General features: G+C 40.3%; 1 protein-coding gene across 1 annotated transcript in view; it reads left to right on the forward strand.

Annotated features, from left to right (window-relative positions):
• The window catches only part of LOC109922830 (cat eye syndrome critical region protein 2-like), a 116,149-nt gene that overhangs the window by 71,424 nt on the left and 23,174 nt on the right, over window positions 1-21,551 (forward strand). Inside the window, exons 6-12 of the mRNA XM_048607880.1 lie at window positions 353-420; window positions 879-967; window positions 6,586-6,742; window positions 7,795-7,924; window positions 9,352-9,389; window positions 9,509-9,600; window positions 10,785-10,911. Of these exons, the coding sequence (XP_048463837.1) occupies window positions 353-420; window positions 879-967; window positions 6,586-6,742; window positions 7,795-7,924; window positions 9,352-9,389; window positions 9,509-9,600; window positions 10,785-10,911 (701 nt within the window). The remainder of the gene's footprint in view (window positions 1-352; window positions 421-878; window positions 968-6,585; window positions 6,743-7,794; window positions 7,925-9,351; window positions 9,390-9,508; window positions 9,601-10,784; window positions 10,912-21,551) is intronic.

A 21,551-nucleotide genomic window follows, 5' to 3' on the forward strand; every position in this document is an offset into this window, starting at 1 on the left:
TTCCATCTCTCTTTCTTGCTCAAGCCTTTTTTTTATCACATTCTGTCTTAAGTGTGCCTCCATCATTGACGAATGAGAATGATGTTCTAGGGCATTGTTTAAGTAAATACCTACAATGACCCTTATCCATATACCGTCCCATCACCCATAAACACATTGGAGGGCATCGAAATGGGAAGTTATCGTATGGAGATAAAGGTTTCCTTTGTGATTGAACCTTTCATACTTGTTTATAATTTTGTAACAGATAATGAAAATGGGACAACTTCCCAATGGGGAGTCTGGTGAATAATATAGTAGTGTCATAGATGAAGGCAGGTAGGTTTTCAAGTTACTGAATGGTATTTTACAGTGAATCCACGATTGTAACCCAAGAAGTACCTTCTTTAGAAGATTCCCGACAAGAATGCAAAAGTCATGGTAGGTGAACAATATTTTTATTTTTGTCTCTATTATCACCATACATATTCCATAATACATTTGCACTGATGCTGTTAATGTTATGAATTATGGGAATATTAAGATAATGGCACAAAGATTAATAGGAAGATAAATTATGAAGGGGATATAAGGAGGCTACAAAAACATGTAAAGGGGATCCTCAACTTAGGAGCGTCCCACTTAAGGATGAGATCCCATATAGAGGTCTATTATTATTAATTCTAAAGATCCAACATATTAACATTTCTCTGTACTTATGAATTGCTATGTTATATTGTCCTATATTGTGCCCCAATTTGCATACAAATCATCTTAAGAATGTACTTAAGAATCAAACCTATTCGCAACCCAGGAATTGCTTGTATATATGTTAAGTGAGTGGGCACAGATGTGTGTGGAATATTGTATGCGAAATATGAAATGTTTCATTTTGACAGGAAGAAATAAAATCATAGTATTTAATAGTGAGAGATTGCAAATGGACACGGGTGTCCTTGTGCACAAGTTGCAAAGGATTATTACATACGTACAGCCAAAATTTGGGAAGGCTAATTGAATGTCATTATTTATCACAAGAAGAATTGAATATAAAAGTGTGAAGGCAATAGTAAAGTTAAAACGGGCACTGGTGAGATGGCTTCTAGAATACTCTGCACAGTATTAGTCTCCTTATTTAAGGAAGGATACAAATGCATTGGAGGCAATTCAGAATCAGCTTATTACCTAGAATGAGAGGGTTGCCTTATTAGGAAAGGTTGGACGAGTTAGATTCATATCCTGTTGGATTTTGGAAAGAGTAAAAGTTGTAAAGGTCATGAGTCTTTGGAAGTTTCTTCCTCAAAATGGTGGTTGAAACAGAGTCCTTCAATATTTTTAAGGCAGAGGTTGGTAGATTCTTGTTAAGCCAGTGTGTGGAAGATTAGTAGGTAGGTAGGCATATAGAATTGAGGTAGCAATCCGATTGGCTGTAATCTGTTGAATGATTGATCAAGCTGGATGGCCTATCCTACTTCTTATGTAAGGTAGCATGGAAAATTTAGTTTTGAGTCTAGAATTGAATACCACAACAGCTTTGAGCCTGAAAAGATGACCGAAGGATGAATATGGGCTTACATCTTGGCCTTTTTTATCGCCTTAACTGGAATCCTGACGTGCTGCATGTTCTATGAACATCATGCATCTTCATGTGTACTAGAAATAGGAGGGAATAGTTAATGCTTCATTGTTCCAGGGAGCCCCACTACCTCTATCTCCTGTTTGAATAGATGGTCTTCAAGCCATGCTTATACACTGCAGAATCTCCAGTAAATGATGCATGAACCACTGATATCACCCTTTATGCCATTTGTTCATCCTAGGAACTAGAATATCTGAGCAAAGGATAATTGTTTCTTCCCCACTATTCTACATACAATTAAAATAATGCCAGATGCTTAAAAAAATGTTGTCATCCTTCAACACCTTATTTTGCACAATTACCTTAAAGATCCAATCTGGCATTATTTTGGAACTGGAAGGAGCAGGGAAAGTGATACCAAATTCCACTTTTAGTCATAATTTAAGTTGTTCACAATAGCTCCTCAATCAGAATCCTAGAGATGCAAATGGTACTCTTTCAGTGAGAATCTCCAAAGAAAGTTTTTTGTTTGCTGTTGTGCAACGTCGTATGTCCATTTTTTAAAGAAAATATCTCTTACCAATTTTGGATCTGAGTATGATGATCATAACACTAAGAATTTGTTCTCTACGGTGAGATGCAAGGGGATGCTGTAAGGTTTCACATTTTCCATGTTTTACTGATCAATAGGATGCTGTTTTACGAAAAGGTCTTCTTGACACACTACATCCTAATTCTGTATAGCAGGCATATTATTAATAAGGTTAAGTGAACTGCAGAAGATGTTTTACTATTTTAAAGACACGCCAAAGTCCTTCTGCATCTGTGAATGATGACTCATACCGTTTGATTGGATGGTAGATAACACAGTGGAACACAATGGGAAAAGTGTATCATAGGAACCTCTGCATGCTCCAGCAGGGTCTTCACAACATAGAATGCATAGTATTTTATAGATATGACTGAGAATTTTAGCAAAATACATTAATGATCTTGAATTATGCATTCAGGACATACCCTCCAGGATTTGTTGTTGATCTGTGATACGTAAGCTGTGCTTCCTCCTGAAATTCAGAAAGGATCACACTTATTGGATCAGAGATAGTAGAAACTGCAGATGCTGGAGAATCCGAGACAACAAGGTGCAAGGCTGGATGAACACAGCAGGCCAAGCAGCATCATAGGAGCAGAGAGGCTGACGTTTCGGGCCTAGACCCTTCATCAGAAAAGGGGGAGGGGAAGGGGGTTTTGAAATAAATAGGGAGAGAGTGGGAGGCGGATAGAAGAGGGATAGAGGAGAGGATAGGTGGAGAGGAAACAAACAGGTCGAAGAGGCGGGGATGGAGCCAGGAAAGATGAGTGTAGGTAGGGAGTTAGGAAGGGGATAGGTCAGTCCAGGGAGGACGGACAGGTCAAGGGGGCGGGATGAGGTTGGTCGGTAGGAGATGGAGGTGCGGCTTGAGGTGGGAGGAGGGGATAGGTGGGAGGAAGAACAGGTTAGGGAGGCAGGGACGAGCTGGACTGGTTTTGGGATGCGGTGGGGGGAGGGGAGATTTTGAAACTTGTGAAATCCACATTGATACCATTGGGCTGCAGGGTTCCCAAGCGGAATATGAGTTGCTGTTCCTGCAACCTTCGGGTGGCATCGTTGTGGCACTGCAGGAGGCCCAGGATGGACATGTCGTCTGAGGAATGGGAGGGGGAGTTGAAATGGTTCGCGACTGGGAGGTGCAGTTGTTTGTTGCGAACCGAGCGTAGGTGTTCTGCAAAGCGGTCCCCGAGTCTCCGCTTGGTTTCCCCGATGTAGAGGAAGCCACACCGGGTACAGCGGATGCAGTATACCACATTGGCAGATTTATGACTGCTTTGACAAACAAAATATGTCTTTCCCTTCATTGTTATCCCTGAACACACATGCAGAAATAATGCAGTTGCACAATCATTTAGGGAATGTTTGAGACTTGCTCAGTAATAGAATTGCCTCTGATTTTTTTTTTTCCCCTTCCCTGCCGGTAAGGAAATACCCAGTCTGCTTGCATCATGCAGTGAGGGTCTGCCTGAGATTGGAAATTCAGTAATGCGAACAAGAATACTGCTTATTTTAAACTAAATGGTTGACCACACGTATTGCATCACTTTATCCAGTAGTCTTGTTGGATACCAGGAACAGTCATTAATGTATGGTTTTGGGTCAGTTGAATGAACAACATTCATAGAGACTAAGGCGGCTCTGGCTTTGTTTCAAATTCATACAGTTTATGTAATTTATATATAACTTAGTTTATATATGGTTAGCTAGTTGCTAACTAGTATTCTGTACTGGAAGTGCTTTCGTTTTTATTCATCCATCGGATGAAGGCATCGCTGGCTAGGCCAGCATTTATTGCCCATCCCTAGTTGCTCAGAGGGCAATTAAGAGTTAACCACATTGCTGTGGGTCTGGAGTCTCGGTATGCCAGACCAGGTAAAGATGGCAGTTTCCTTCCCTAAAGGTGCTCCCCTGATGCTGCCTGGCCTACTGTCTTCCTCCAGCTCCACGCTGTGTTATCTCTGACTCCAGCATCTGCATTTCTTACTATCTGAGTTCACTAGTTGAGTTTTTCTGACAATCAGTGACATGGTCATTATTGGATTCTTAATTCCAGACCCTTAATAAAAGCTCTGTAGAAAGGCTGATATCTGTGGAACTGTATCCAAGCAAAGAATCGGCAGCTTCAAGAAGAGTGGATGAAAAATCCTTGTGCATCAATATCATGTGTGAACCACTTAGAGTTATTCAAGGTTTTTAAGGAGGAACTGGAGAAAAGACTCTCAATGTTGCAAACTCAGTCTAATAATCATTATCACCAATAGATAATTTGGCAACTGAAGCTATTAGAGTAAATGTGTTCATTTTCTAAACATTAAATGCAACCAAATAATTGGTCTAATTGGAAGTTGCTCAAATGTGATGTATGGATTTCAATTTGGGGCCGTTCCAAGGTTTTTTGGGTTTGCAGCAAAAGGCAGTTACCTCTTCACTGAGCAAGTCTCACACAAGCCTTAAATGATTGTGCAACTGCATTATTTCTGCATGTGTTCAGGGATAACAATGAAGGGAAAGACATATTTTGCTTGCCAAAGCAGTCATAAATTCTTCCAGAGATAGTAGGAACTGCAGATGCTGGAGAATCTGAGATAACAAGGTGTAGAGCTGGATGAACACAGCAGGCCAAACAGCCTTCCTGCTCCTCTGATGCTGCTTGGCCTGCCTGCTGTGTTCATCCAGCTCTACACCTTGTTATCATAAATTCTTCCAGATACCTTTTGAAGTTGTTTGATATTTAATCACTTGGCACAACTAATTTAACTGGTTCTTTAAAGGAGGGCTGGAATACAGAATGCCTCCAAAACCATTGTGTACTACGTACAGCTGTAAATTTCAACAGTGGTACTCAGTTCAGTGAAAAACCATCCGTTAACAGCTGAGATCAGCTCCTGAGGAAGAATTTAAACCTCTCCTTGGAACTGAAATACACAGCCATACACATGTCTCTTTTATAGGTTCATATGCTCCACGAGAAACCTTTCGCTAGTTTACTGCAGCAATGAATACTGGAGATATGCATAGATTCTTAATGATGTTCTTCTCTGTCAAAGTGGAATGTTAACACTTTTCAATTGTTCAGAAGAGGAAATACAGTACTTAAGTGATACTTTAAATTGTTTTGGAAATGTTACAAAGGGTAAAACTTCCCAGTTAAACTTTGACTCAAATTTTTGGTCAAGTGCAAAGTCCTCTCATTATAAATAGGAAACTGAACATTCCAGAATCAGTATGAGGTATATTCCTTTTTATCTTGGAGATGAAGACCAATTTGTAGAAGCAACAGAAGAATTCTTTCTCACAAGGCAGGCAATAATGTTAATCAATTTTGTCCCTCTAGGTAGAGAATGTGTAAATAGTAGACTTCACTCCATTCTGGTACATGCGCATGACTTGCATGGCAACTAGCTAGCTTTATCAACAACCCCTAAATGCCGAATAGATATGTACTTTTTTAAAGAATTCGAAAGCGTGAGGGAATTTCTGATGCAGTTATGTTGAGTCCAGGAATCTTATCTCAACTAGATAGCTTCCCTTAGCAATATAGATTTCCCTAGATTGTGTGCAAAAATCAGTACACAGACTAAATCAAAAGAAATCTTTTTAGAATACAGTTAACTACAGTTACTTTCCTAAAAGTACAGGGTCAGAGTCCATACCCATTTACACTAGTAATGTCAGCACGTTGGGGTGGAATTGAGTGAAGTTATCCAGTTGGTCAGAGAACTTTAAAAGTAGATGAGTTGTGCCCCAAACCATTGACATTCATGTGTTACACTAATTTGAGTTTTAATTTGCCTAAATCAGATCCCACCCAACAAAGCTGGCCTTTCCTCCTGGTCAAAATTGAAAAGTTGCACCCTGGCTCAAGAAGGCTCTACAAATGGTCTTCATATTCCTAGGCATACAGGCACTCGTAGGCATTTGAAAAAGCTTTAATAAGAAACTGACCAGTATACACCAGTAATTCAGAATACTTTGTTTTGAAGTTGTTTTTATTGATTTTACGTGGTCTTACTTGGGTGGAAGATTGGACACCTTCATTAAAAATGCTTATTTTTGGTGATAATACTTGTTTTAAGCTAATTTAATATCATTGTCCCAAGCTGCCACTTTTAAATATATTAAGAAATATCTTTAAATGCAAAGGAAAACAAAATAAACAATTCTATTCTGTTATGCTGCCCTATAGCTCCAATTCATCAAATGTTTTACATTTTCAATTACGCGAATTATTTTCACCTGTAAGTTGAACTGAACTAAACACAAATTTGAGTGCTTTTTGAGCACAATATCATAATCACACTCTAAGCATAATTCTACTCCACTATATTTTGGTCTTCCTAAAATTTCCGAGAAAGAAGTATTGGAGAGAAACCTTGTGTAATGGTGCCCTGATACTATAATATAAAAGCCAATTAGGTGTTTATGCATATTTCAGGAAAAAATGTCTGCTATTGCAAAGGTAGAAGAACAAAAGCGAAGAGAGGAGGAAGCAGAACGTCAACTACTTTTGGCTGTGCAGAAAAAGGAACAAGAGCAACTCATGGAAGAAGAGAGGAGGAGGGAATTTGAGGAAAGAGTCAAAGCTGTAGAAGGTATAAATCTGGAATGACTAGCAGTAGAGCAGTGGCAGTGAATGGTTCATGAAGCAGGAATGCAGCCTGTTGCAGGGTCCTGCACCTAATTACACAGCACTGCCCAAAAGTAAGAATATCGTTTGGATACATGTCAGATCTTTATTGAATTGAAAGAGATTTTGGCAAAGTTTATTTATGTGGCTGAGCTTGAGCTTGGAGAATAGGATGTAATTTTTGTATCTTTGTGCCCTGCCCTATGTTAACCCTGAGGTTGTAATAGGACACACAAGCAAATTAACAAAATGAGAAGCCGTGAAGTTCACCCCTATCATAATTTCTGAAGAGGGGTCCCAACCCGAAACGTCAACTTTCCTGCTCCCCGATGCTACCTGGCCTGCTGTGCTCCTCCAGCTCCATGCTGTGTTACCCCTATCGTAACAATCTTTATTCTCATGAATAGTATGGTTATTTCTAAATGGTGGAATGGTTTTGTGGATCGTCAGCATACAATGAGGATGGGCACCCACATCCAGCTGATACAAATATACCACTGAATGCAAACCTATATTTCAGAGCTGGCTGTCCTGTCTATACTTACTAGAATTGTCTGGCATCCTACAGCTCTTACCCTGATACAGGAATGCTAGCACTAATCTAAAGCTTCAGTACAATGCTAAGAATGGTAAAATAATTAAGTTCCCTTGGAATAAGGATACTTCAACTAAGTAGAAAAATGTGTTGTATGCTTTATTCTTTAATGTTCACTGACATGAAATATTGTAATAAGAAGGAACAGTGTACTTCTAATGCCCAAAATTCAACCTTTTAGTTTGTTGAGTTATTAGAAAACTGTAACATCTCTAGATGGAAATTTCAACGATTATTTTCTATTTTTGAAGAATCTTGACATTTATATACCAATGTTATAATTACTTTTTCAAGTAAATAGGTTATTTTTGTTTAGTCATTTTGACCTTTAAGCTGAAGGTGCAACTATCTTCCAAGGCAGGTTTGCACATTTTTTCACTTTAAGTGATTTTCTAAAGGTCTATTTGCTGCTCTATCTATAGGCCGTGCTAAAAGGAGGAAGATGAGAGAAGAGCGAGCCCGGTTACTTTCTCAGGGAAAAGAATTGCCTCCTGAACTGAAGAACCTTGAACCACTGTTCCCTAAAAAGAAAGATAAGAAGACAAAAGACTTGTATGTATTTTCTTGGGCACGTGGATAGTGAACGCTGAGTTTGTCTTCTGTACCGTCACTGATTATTCCTGAAAATAACAAAAGATAATAAAATTTGCATAAAGCCTCAATGTGGAAGAAGTTGCTTGATGGTTAATGGAATCAAGCTGCAAAACCCCATCTGGATGATATTTATGAGGTTGATAATTAAATAAGAGAGAATTGCATGGTATTTCAAATTGAATTAAAGGAATTATTATGCACATGATGGTGGAAGCCATATGGCAGCCATGTTTTCTCATCAATGAGGATTCAACCATGGGTTTAGTTTCTGGTTGTAGACAAAAAGGGAATTGCATCCCCAGTATAATGTTTGTTTTAATATTAGTATTCAAAACAGTTGCCTTTCAGCTACTACTTAACAGCATGTGTAAAGTCCACCAGACTAATGGAATTTTAGCTTTTCTCATGAAGTATAACCTGAGATAAAAGAATTTACTTTTGTATGTTTCTGATGAGAAGCGTTACCAGTCAGGTGCACAAGGAGACATTATGTGTGCACACTACGGTTTCTATTCATTATGTAGAATTTGCAGTGTGATCACCCATTTTAAGTCAACTGGCCTATGATGGTGTCAATATGTTGTGCATGAGCTTCGTTTTCTATTACTTCACCTAACCCTATCACAATATCCTTCCGTTTCTTTCTCCCTCATGTACTTGTCTAGCTTATTCTTAAAGGCAGCTATACTGTAACATCACACATTGTGGTAGCATGTTTCAAATTCTAATCATTATGTATATGATTTTCCAACATCACCCAGCAGGTGAGCTTCCAAATTAAAAGTGCACAGTTAGTAAGTTTACCATTTGTGCAAAGCTGTGCTCATGCTCCTCAACAAAATAGCATTAAGCATTTAAAGATCAAACTATTGCTGCATAATTCATCATTTACACTCTTCTGCTTCTCATTTCTCTTCACTTTGTGTCTGTTATAATTTGCAATTAAAACAAATCATTTGAGGACCTATAGAATGTATATGCCATTTGGTACTTCTGTAAACTAACAGAATATGCTTCAGAATTATGAGCTTTACAGAGTACGCTAGAGTGCTGCCCACTACTGGTACACAGACTTCTGATGTTGATTTGTGGTTCTCACTATCAGACTATTCTTAATTGTACCACTCTGAGACAAAATTTACTATTTCAGAAATATTAATAAGAAGCACTATTTAGTGTGCACTGGTAATGTGTGTAGATTGTGTCGACAAGTGCTGTGTATTTTTATTCTAAGTGGTGCTTTTTTTTAATCTTCCTCCTATGCATTGAGTTCTGTTAAAATTGGAAGTTATCTCAGACCAAAAATAATTCAACCAAGTTAGAGAAACCTAATTGGTGACAGGGAAAGTAAATTATTCGTTGATTTTAAATCTCTTCTGTTGTAGATTTGAACTGGATGAAGATTACATTGCTATGTATAAAGGTAAGCAAGTAAGTTTTCTTTAAAAAAAGGTTTGATTTTAAATAACTTGGATGTCCTTTTACAAGTAGGAATTTATTTACATCGTATGTTGAGGTTCATTTGTTTTCTTCCTCCATCAGTCCTAGATGCTGTGAAAGCCCACAAGGATTCTTGGCCCTTCCTTGAGCCTGTAGATGAATCATATGCCCCAAATTACTACGAGATAATTGAAGTAAGAATATTGTTCTTGTTGCATCCCATATTTATTTATTGATTATTTAATTAATTAACATTTATTATCGAATGTATTTTGGGTGGATTGTCTCGGTAAAAATGAGGAAAAAGAAGTAACTCAGCCAGACTTTATTGAAATTGCCAAAATACAACCACTACTACTTATGGGTTTACAATGAGTTACAGATTAAGTACAGGATTTGTAGTTTTTTTGTAGAGATCATTAGGCATAACATTTCAAAAGTGTTTCTAGAAGAAATATGGGATCATTTATATCTACTTATTATGGATTAATGTCAACTGTTATTTTCCTTGTTTACCTTTGTTTGCTGTGATAAGCAAAGAGAGACTACAATTTGAATTGGTGCCATCCATTAAATTTAATTATAAAGTACATGTGCTGAATTGTGGCATGAAAAAAATTAGTCTCCTTTGGATTGCCCATTTCCAAGTGTAGACTGTAAAGTAATTCTAATGTTATCCTGGTAATAATAAATTCATGTTATGCATTGAGCAACTGCTGGCATTTTGGACCAACTCTCGTGGCATGCAAATAGGACACCTTCATTAATAAACTGAGTGAATTTCTGTGAATCAATAATGAGCAGAATCTGCTTTCTATTTAAAATATCACTTTTGTTGATCTCAAAGCTTAGGGAAATTAGTGCTCATGCATTAAACACTTCCATTTCAAGTACCTCGTGTCAGCATGAAGCATATTCTAGTGCAAAACAGTTACATACAAATTAAAGCCCCAACATTCTGCTGTACAATATGCCTGACTTCAGAAGACTGTTGCAGCAATCCTGACATTTTTGCCATTTTCTTTCCCAGTTATTCAATGTACTTTGAATATGGTTGCCAGTTAATGTTGTTTAAGGAATAGATTGATACTATAGGTCCTCAGTTACTAGGACATGGATTGAGATTATACAATCTCATTTCACTTGACCAAATTCTGATCTTAAAGCCTCAGTGGCTTCTTAATACCCATATGTACAGTAGAACAACAGTGGAGCAATATGTAACTGAAACCAGAGAGATTAGCTATGAAAATTAAGTCATTCATACCATAAAACAGTTTTTGTGCGTTTTTTAAAGAAATCTCTTGAACATCCATTGCTTGGCATGCAGTATTAAACAATTTTTCGCAATCACCTCAAATAGTGTTTAACATTTTAGACACCTATGGATCTATCCACCATTGAGAGAAAACTTAATGAAAAGCAATATACTGTGAAAGAAGAATTTGTTGCTGATATGAAGGTTATGTTTGAAGATTGTCTGGAATATAACGGTGAAGGAAATGGTGAGTCTGGAGCAATATGTTTTTACAGTTTATATCAACATTGTTTGACAATTAATTTTAGTAGAGCGAAGTATCCAGTCATGAACAGTGGTGGACAATTAAACAACTAACAGACAAAGGAAACTTCACAAGTATCCTCATCCTTAATGATGGGGGACCCCAGCACATCAGTGCAAAAGGTAAGGCCGAAGTATTTTCATTCATCTTCAACCAGGAGTGCCAAGTGGCCTATTTAGACTAAGTTGCAGAAATGTTGAATGATTAAATCGTTCTTTATGTATCCAAATTATTCATGGGTCATAGGTGTTGATGGATCAGCATTTCTTGCCATCTCTAGTTGCCTTGAAAAGTTAGTGGCAGTGAGCTGCATTGTTAACCACTTCGATCTTGGGATGTAGGTACATCCGCAGTGCTGCTAGGAAGGGAGTTTGAGGAATTGAATCCAATGACAGTGGAAAAATAGTGATAAATTTCTATGTCAGGAAGATGTGTGTTTTTGGAGGGAAACTTACAATTTACAATGTGGTGGTGCTCATGTGTGTCCACTGCCTTTGTCCTTCTGAGTGGTAAAGGTTGTATGTTTGGAAATTATTGTCAAAACAGCTTGCTAAATTGCCATGCGTTGCATGTTGTGTTTAGTAAGCTCTGCTGTCATGATATGTCTGTGGTGAAGGAAACAAATGCTAAAGGTATTATAGAGGGTCCCAATTAAGTGTGCTTCTTTGTTCTGGATGGTATCAAGCTGCTTGAGTGTTGTTGGAGCTGCATTTATTCAGGCACGTGCAGAGTATTCTGTCATATTCGTGACTCACCACATGCAGCAGAATTCCTAGTTCTATCCTGTACTTGTGGCAAGAGTTGTTATGTGGCTTTATTTATATTTATCTTTACTGTCAAGGGAAGGTGGTTAAATTCTCCCATTGGTGATGGTTAGTACCTGGTATTTGTGAAGTAGAAAAGTTACTTGCCACTTATCAGCTCAAGCCTGGATGTTGCACAAATCGTTCTCCATTTAGATGCAAGCTGCTGCAGTATTTGATGAGTTATAAACAGTGCTGAATGTTTTGCAATTACCATTATACATCCCAATTTTTGCCCTTGTGATGGAAGGAAGTTCATTGCTGAAGCAGCAATAGTTGGGCTGTGGAGAGCCCTACCCTGAGGAACTCGTGCAGTGATATCCTGTGGCTGAGATAATAGGCCACTAATAACTGTAAATATTTTCCAATGTGCTAGGCATGACCACAACCAATGGAGAGCTTTATTCCTGATTTTCCATTGACTCCCATTGAGCTGGAGCTCTTTGATGCAATACTCTGTCAAATGTGCCCTTAATGTTAGAGGCAGTTACACTTGTCTCGCCTCTGGTATTCAACTCTTTTGTCCATTTTGGACCAAATTGATTGCATGTGAGCAGGGTATTGCTGAGCAAGTGCAACTTTGTCAATGCCCCCCTCCATTTTTTTTGCTGCTGTTTGAAAGTTAGACTGGGGCGACAATGAACTGGATTGGATTTGTCCTGCTTTTTGCGCACAAGACATACCTGGACAATTTTCTACAGTACCAGCTTGATGCCAGTGTTCCAGTTGTACAGGAACAGTTTGGCTTGGATGTGACTGGTTCTGGACCACAAATCTTCAGTTCTGTTACTGGAATGTTGTCAGGGCCATAGTTTTTGCGGTATCCAGTCCCTTAAGTTGTTTTTGGCTACTATCTGTGGTGCTGACTATCTGAATGATGCTGAGGTGGATCATCCACTTGTTACTGCTAGCAAATACTTCAGCTTTGTCTTTGGCACAGACATCCTAAGCTTCACCATCGATCAAGATGGGAATATTTGTGGAACTGCATCTGGTTATTTTTTTAATTGTCCATCATAATTTGTGACTGGATGTGGCAGGATGAAAGCAAATCAATCTGTTGCTGTTCCTAGTAAACTCTCTTGCAATCTTGACAGATCAGCTTGATGGTTATGGTAGAGTGGGCCATATGCTGGTTCTATTTGAAATCCATCCCATTTAACAAGGTGGTCATGCTTCACAACATTGAATGTATCCTCAAAGTGAAGACGGGATTTTGACTTCACACACATGCTGTGGCCATCTCTCCAACCAATACTACCAGGGAAGAGATGCATCTGCAGCAGGTAGTTTCATTAGGATGAGGACAAGTAGGTTTTTCCCTCCTCTTGGTTTTCTCACCACCTGCTCTCATCACCCAGGGTGGGATGTGAATTGACCAGAATACCATGGTGGATACCATTTATATAGTGAACTGTAATCTAGTTCATTCAGACTTCAAACAATGCAGCAGAATGATTGCTGAATTATTGCAGCGCAGAGGGAGGTCATTCGGCACATTGAGCCTGCACAGTCTCTATTAATCTATTATTAATCTCTATTGCTGTATTTGTAGAGCAAAGTGTGGAGAAGACACAAAGTCTGCAGAGGGATATAGATAGTCTAAGTGAGTGGGAAAAGGTCTGGCAGATGGAGTACAATGTTGATAAGTGTGAGGTCATCCATTTTGGTAGGAATAACAGCAAAATGGACTATGTTTTAAATGGTAAAAAATTGCAGCACGCTGCTGTGCAGAGGGACTTGGGTGTCCTTGTGCATGAATCGCTAAAAGTAGGATTGCAGGTGCAGCAGGTGATTAAAAAGGCAAATGGAATTTTGTCTGCCATTGCTCGAGGGATGGAGTTTAAAAACAGGGAGGCTATGCTGCAGCTGTATAGGGTCCTGGTGAGGCCACACCTGGAGTACTGTGCGCAGTTTTGGTCTCCTTACTTGAGAAGTGATATACTAGCACTGGAGGGGGTGCAGAGGAGATTCACTCGGTTGATTCCAGAGTTGAGAGGGTTGGATTATGAGGAGAGACTGAGTAGACTGGGATTATACTCATTGGAATTCAGAAGAATGAGGGGAGATCTTATAGAAACATAGAAGATTATGAAGGGAATAGATAAGGTGGAGGCAGGGAGGTTGTTTCCGCTAGCAGGTGAAACTAGGACTAGAGGGCATCGCCTCAAAATAAAGGGAAGCAGATGTAGGACTGAGGTCAGGAGGAACTTCTTCACCCAAGGGGTTGTGAATCTGTGGAATTCCCTGCCCAGTAAAGCGGTTGAAGCTACCTCGCTGAATGTTTTTAAGGCAAGGCTGGATAAATTTTTGAAAGGTAAAGGAATTAAGGGTTATGGTGAGTGGGCGGGTAAGTGGAGCTGAGTCTCAAAAAGATCAGCCATGATCTTATTAAATGGCGGGGCAGGCTCGAGGGGCCAGATAGCCTACTCCTGCACCTAGTTCTTATGTTCTTAATTAGTGCCTTTTCCCCATAATCCCGCACACTGTTTCTATCCAAAAAATCTGTCCAATGTCCTCTTGATTGCCTCAATCGAATCTCCCTCCTCCACATTTCCAGAGAGTTCATTCCAGGCCTTAACAACTCGCTGTGTGAAAAAGCTTCTTCTCACATCACCCTTGGTTTGTTTGCACATCACTTTAAATCTATATCCGCTCATTCTTGTTTCTTTTAGAAGAGTCCAGAGACAATATGTTCCTGTTAGAGTGAAGGGCAAGGCTGGTGGGTGTAGGGAATGCTGGATATGAAAGAAATTGAGGTTTCGGTCAAGAAAAAGAAGGAAACCGATGTCAGGCATATATCGCAGAGGTGGAGTGAAGAGTATAAAGGCGGTAGGAGTATACTTAAGAGGGAGATCAGGAGGGCAAAAAGAGGATATGAATAGCTTTGGCAAATAGGGTTAAGAAGAATCCAAAGGGATTCTACAAGTACATTAAGGACAAAAGCATAGCTAGGGAGAGAATAGAGTCCCTTAAAGATAAGCAAGGCCGCCTATGTGTGAAACCGCAGGAGATGGGGAGATGCTAAATGAATATTTTGCATCAGTGTTTATTGTGGAGAGGGACACTATAGCGCATGGGGAAATAAATAACAACATCTTGAAAAATGTCCATATTACAGAGGAGGTGGTGCTGGATGTCTTAAAATGCATAAAAGTGGATAAATCCCCAGCACCTGATCAGATGTAGCCTAGAACTCTCTTGTGAAGCTAGGGAAGTGATTGCTGGGCCCCTTGCTGAGATATTTGTATCATCAATAACTATAGGTGAGATGCCAGACAGCTGGAGGGTAGCAAATATGGTGCCACTATTTAAGAAAGGTGGAAAAGAAAAACCGGGGAACTACAGACCAATAAGCCTGACATCGGTGGTGGGCAAGTTGTTGGAGGGAATCCTGAGGGACAGGATTTATATGTATTTGGAAAGGTAAGGACTGATCAGGGATAGTCTACTTGGCTTTGTGTGTGGGAAATTGTGTCTCAGTAACTTAATTAAGTTTTTTGAAGAAGTAACAAAGAAGATTGATGAAGGCAGTGCAGTGGACATCATCTATGTGAACTTCAGTAAGGCATTTGACAAAGTTCCTCATGGTAGACTGGTTAACAAGGTTAGATCACACAGAATAGAGGAAAACTAGCTGTTTGGATACAGAATTGACTCGAAGGTAAAAGACAAAGGTGGTGGTGGAGGGTTGCTTTTCAGACTGGAGGCCTGTGATCAGAGGTGTGACGCAAGGATTGGTGCTGGGTCTGCTGCTTTTTCGTTATTTATTTAAATGATTTGGATGTGAACATAAGAGGTATAGTTAGTAACTCTGCAAAATTGGAGGTGCAGAGTGGACAATGAAGAAGGTTACCTTGAAGTACAATGGGATCTTGATGAGATGGGCCAATGGGCGGCAGATGGAGTTTAATTTGAATAAATGTGAGGGACTGCATTTTGGAAAGGACTTGTACAGTTCTGAGGAAGGGTCACCGGACCCGAAACGTTACCTCTGTTTTCTCCTCCACAGATGCTGCCAGACCTGCTGAGCTTTTCCAGCAACTTTGTTTTTGTTCAGGACTTATACACCTTAATAGTAAGGTGTATAACGCTCCTGGGGAGTGTTGCTGAGCAAAGAGACTCTGGGGTACAGGTTCATAGTTCCTTGAGAGTGGAGTTGCAGGTAGATAGGATAGCGAAGAAAGTGTTTGGTATGCTTGCCTTATCGGTCAGTGCATTGAGTAAAGGAGTTGGCAGGTCATATTGCAGCTGGACAGGACAATGGTTAGGCCACTTTTGGGATACTGCTTGCAATTCTGGTCTCCCTGCTATAGGAAGGGTGTTGTGAAACTTGAAAGGGTTCAGAAAAGATATACAAGGATGTTGCCAGGGTTGGAGGGTTTGTGCTATAGGGAGAGGCTGATTAGGCTGGGTTTATTTTCCCTGGAACGTTGGAAGCTGAGAGGTGACTTTATAGAGGTTTATAAAGTCATCAGGGGCATAGATAGCATAAATAGACAAGATCTTTCCCCTGGTTGGGGGAGTCCAAAACTAGAGGGCATAGGTTTAAGGTGAGGGGGAAAGATTTAAAAGAGACCTAAGAGCCACCTTTTTCAAGCAGAGAGTGGTGTGTGTATGGAATGAGCTGCCAGAGGAAGTGGTGGAGACTGGTACAATTACAACATTTAAAAGGCATGTGGATGGGTATATGAATAGGAAGGGTTGAGACGAATATGGGCCAAATGCTGGCAAATGGATTTATTTAGTTAGGATATTATTTAGGATATCTGGACAGCATGGACGAGTTGGACCGAAGGGTCTGTTTCCATGCTGTGCATCTCCATGGCTCTATGAATGGAAACAGCTTCACCCTATCTATGGTGTCCAGCCTGCTCACGATGTTGAAAACCTCAATCAGATCTCTCTGTTCTCTTCTATCCATGAGACCATAAGAAATAAGAATAGGAGTAGGCAGTTTGGCTCTTTGAGCCTGCTTTGCTATTTAATAAGATCATAGGTGATCCAACACACCCCATGTCCACGCCTGCGTACTGATGAAGAATCTATCTAAATCAGCCTTAAATATACATAAAGACTCAGCCTTCACAGCTCTCTTGGCAAGGAGTTCCAAAGACATTCAACTCACTGAGAAGAAATTCCTCCTAATCTCAGACTTAAATTGACTCCCCTAAATTCTGCAGCAATGCCCTCTGGCCCCAGACTTTCCCATAAGGTGAAACATCCTCAGCATTTGCCTTATCAAGCCTCTTAAGAATCCTATATGTCTCAATGAGATCATCTCTCGTTGCTCTAAATCCCAGTGAGTACAGTTCCAAACTGTTTAACCTTAACTTGTAAGACAAACCCTCCATACCTACTCTAATACTCCACTCCCTTCAAATAAGGGCTAACACTCCATAAGCCTACCTGATTACCTGCTGCATGGAAGAACTGTCCCAACCTTTTCAATCTATCATCGTAATCTCATATTGGAACCCATTCTAGTGAATCACTTCTGCACTCTCGAATGTTTTGCAACTTTCTTATAGTGTGGCGCCCACCACTGTATGCACAATAAGAGTTAATTAGTGCCCTCCTGAAGCCCATGCCACCTTTTGCATACAAGGCCTCTCTAAGCATGACAAATTCTCATCATTCACTATTACCACAGGAGACTTCAGAATGATGACTCATTATGTGTGTGAAAGGAAAGGCCTACGTTCTGGAAAAGGCAGACACTTTATTAAGGGATTCATTTATTGCAATACTTCTACATATGGTAATCTTTGGATTGATCTCCCAGTCATGTTCTCAAAAAGGTATAGGACAAGACAACTAAGAAGCTCAACATATAGTTGTAGGGATGGTGTCAAGATGAGGTTTCCTTTTTTAATGGACTCTAGTTCTGCAGATGATGGAGGACTTAGGCAAAGGCAGCTACTCTGAAGGAAGAGTAACATGAAGGAAACTAATGAACTGACAAACAGGTGAAAAGGAAAGTAATTTAAAAAGAATATAAGCTCAAAGAAGCAGGTCAAGGAAAATAAAAGCCAACAACAAGAAATGGAGTAAAGTTACACAAGTTAAGGATTTAGTAGAAAAGGATAAAGGACATTGGGGAAAAATGAAATTATGGAATGAGGTGTTATGTGAACAAAATAAAAGGTGGCACATTAAATAGTTGAACTATTTTAATTAGATGTTCAGAAAAGTAAAAGATTGGCATGTATATATAGTACTGTGCTTTCTTGACCTTTTCCCAATGTGACCCTATATTTTGTCTCCAATTTTGTGTGACACAAGTTAAATTTTGGGTTTGAGAGCTACTGAGTGATCAAAGTAGACGAAGGAGTGAGATTAAGTTGCTGAAGGAGGAGAAGACTTCATTTGGTGAGGGTGGAATACAAGGTGGGGGTTTTAATTCTTGACCAAAAGGTGGCCAATAGAGTTGATGAAAATGCAGGATTGTGCTCCAATAAAAACAATCTATATCGCAGGCTTTTCAGTAGGAGCAATCGGGTCTCAGGGAGCAATCCAATCCATTAGGCTATGCCCACCATACCCCACAGCTATTATTACTCAGCCCCAGCTTTATGACAACCATTGCTGCCATGGAGTTCACAACTCCTAAAGTCACCCACAGTTTGGGAGGTCCTGATATAGTGCCTTTCACATCTTCATTAGGTCCCAAAGTACCTCTCAGCCAATGAATTACTTTTAAAGTCTCGACACAATGTTTGCCAATGTGTACACAACAAGATCGCACCAGATGTAATACAATGAAATGACCAGATATTCCATTTATTCTTTAGTTTTATTTATTTCTGAGTAATAAATGTTGGTCAGGACAGTAAGAAAACTGTACTGCTACTGTTCATATTATCCTGTTGTTTCTCTTCAGTACAGTGAGTAGAAACACAGGGTTTCAGTTAGCTTCTTGCCTAAAAATGGAACCTCCCACAGTGTTACATTGTTTCAGTTAAGTGCTGAAGTGTCAATTTAGATTATGCGCTGAAGCTGATGGAGAGGTGGTTGAATTTTGCACCCTTGTAACTCAAAAGCAAGCTGTACTATTGAGCAAAGACTGACACCTAGGCAACAGTTGGAGTGTTGCATGCAACTTTGAATGTTCCTCTGAATTCCTTTGAATGTATAAAATAATACCAGGGCTGTGAAAAATATAAAATGAAGATTCATCAGAATGCCAGATGGTATGAGATTATAATTCTGAAGAAAAGTTAGAAAAATTGAGGTTTTCTCACTGGAACAATTAGATCTAACCTAATCAAAGCGAGTATAAGTAAATAGTGAAAGATATTTTATCTGCTGTTTGGTGAATCTGTGGGACAGATTATAAATCGTAGGACAAAACTTAGTGCTTCAACCTAAATAGCAATTGCAGGGAGAAGCTAAAAATGGAAATTGAAAAATAAATTGTTTGAGCAAAACGCAAAGAAATGGGACCAGAATAAACAACAGTTTACATAACCAGTTCCCTGGTCTGACGTTAAATGGCCTCGTGCTTAACACAACATTTTGCATTATTCCAGTTGATATTTTAATGATCTTACTTATCTACACTGTCATCCATACTCCTAAGTATCTCTCCTCTCCTCTTCTCTCCTCTTTTAAGAATCTGATTGTTTAAGTTATAGTTCCTTTCACCATTTCTTTTCCCTGTGCTGATCTGCCACCTTTCTAACGGAGGTGTGCTATTTGGCAGTAACGTGTGAAGAAACCCCAAGAGTTCTGAGGAATGGTCACTGAACCTGAAACATTAACTGATTTCTCTCCACAGATGCTGCAAGATGTGCTGAGCCATTCTAGCAATTTCTCTTTGTTTCTGATTTCCAGCATTCACAGTCTTTCGTTTTTTTATGTGGAAAGACTGACTAGCTTGAGGTTTTGATTTTATGTTTTTCCCTTCTATTCCTTTGACATAATCCTGATTATGATTTTTGGGGGAAAGACATGATTAGTGCTTTTGTATTCTTCTTCAACCTCCTTCATTCTGGGATGCATGCCAGCTTATACACTGAGATATGCAACCTCTAAAAGAAATGCAACCAAATGAGTCCAAGAGCAGTGTTTTTAGTGGGAGGAGGAGAAAAATCTTGTTTGTTTCAGAGTGAGTTTAGATTAAGTACTTAACTCCATACACTTTTTAAATCCTGTTCTTAAATTGGTCTTGGGTCACTCAGAGATAGCAAGAACTGCAGATGCTGGAGTCAGAGTCAATACAATGTGTAGCAGGTCAGGCAGCATCAGAGGAGCAGGAGGGTTGATGTTTCAGGTCAGGACCCTTGATCCAGGACTGGGGAGGGGGAAGGGATCTGTAAATAAATAGAGGGAGGAGAGTTGGAGCTGGAGCTGGAAGAACGTAGGTGGGATGGTAATAGGTGGATGCAGGTGTTGGGGTAGTGGGGACTGGTCAGTGGGAATGGTGGGGCGGATAGGTGGAAAGGAAGATGGACAGGTTGTGTCAAGTCAAGGAGGCGGGGATGGGAGGGAGGGTTGGTCATAGGAGTGAGGAGAAATGAAACTGGTGAATTCTATATTCAGGCCATCAGGCTGTAGGCTACCAAGGCGGAATATGAGGTGCTGTTCCTCCAGTTTGCATGTGGACATCATTGTGGCACTGGAGGAGGCCCAGGATGGACATGTCACCCATGGAGTGGGAGGGGGAGTTAAAATGGTTGGCAACTGGACGTGTTGCTGATTATACTGTACAGAGTGCAGATGCTCTGCAAATCAATCACTGAGTCTGCACTTGGTCTCACTGATGTAGAGGAGACTACATTGGGAGAAACGGATACAGTATATCGTGCTGGAGGATGTACAGGTGAACCCCTGTCGGATTTGGAAATTTTGTTTTGAGCTTTGAATGGAGGTGAGAGAGGAGGTGTGGGGTAGGTGTAGCACCTCCTGTGGTTGCAAGGAAAGGTGCCAGGTGTGGTGGGGTTGGTGGGGAGTGTGGAGCGGATGAGGGAGTCGCAGAGTGAGTGGTTCCTATGAAAGGCAGATAGGGCTGGGGAGGGAAATCTCTATTTAATGGTGGGGTCGGATTTCAGGTGGCGGAGAATGATACGCTGGATGCGAAGTTTGGTGGGCTGGTACATGAAGACCAGGGGGACACTGTCCTTTATTTTTGTTGGGGGAGGCGGTTTGAGGGCAGAAGTACAGGAAATGAAAGAGATGAAGTTGAGGGCATTTTGGATCAACAGAAGGGTTAAGTTGCGGTCCTTTAGTGGGGCATCTGGGATGTCCGGGAGTGGAACGCTCCATCTTGGGAGCAAATGATGTGGAGGTGGAGGAATTGGGAGTAAGGGATCGCATTCTTGCAGGAGGGTGGGTGAGGGGAGGTGTAGTCAAGGGAGCTATGGGAGTCGGTGGGCTTGTAATAGATGTCGGTGCTGAGACGGTTACCAGAGATGGAGATGGAGACGGTCCAGGTGAATTTGAGGTTGGGGTGAAAGGTGTTGGTAAAGTTGATGAATCAGTGACTGATTCGCAGAGTATCTGCGCTCTGTACGCTATAGTCAACACCACCTTCCGGTTGCCAACCATTTTAACTCCCCCTCCCACTCCCTTGGTGACATGTCCATCCTGGGCCTCCTCCAGTGTCACAATGACGCCACACGCAAACTGGAGGAACAACTCCTCATATTCCATTTGGAGAGCTTACAGCCTGGTGGCCTGAACATAGAATTCACCAGTTTCAAATCTCCCCACCCCTGATTTCATCCCAAGTCCAACCCTCCCTCCCATCCCCGCCTCCTTGACCTGACACAACCTGTC

The sequence above is a fragment of the Rhincodon typus genome, chromosome 18 (genome assembly GCF_021869965.1).
Source record: "Rhincodon typus isolate 14 chromosome 18, sRhiTyp1.1, whole genome shotgun sequence".
NCBI classification, from domain to species: domain Eukaryota; kingdom Metazoa; phylum Chordata; class Chondrichthyes; order Orectolobiformes; family Rhincodontidae; genus Rhincodon; species Rhincodon typus.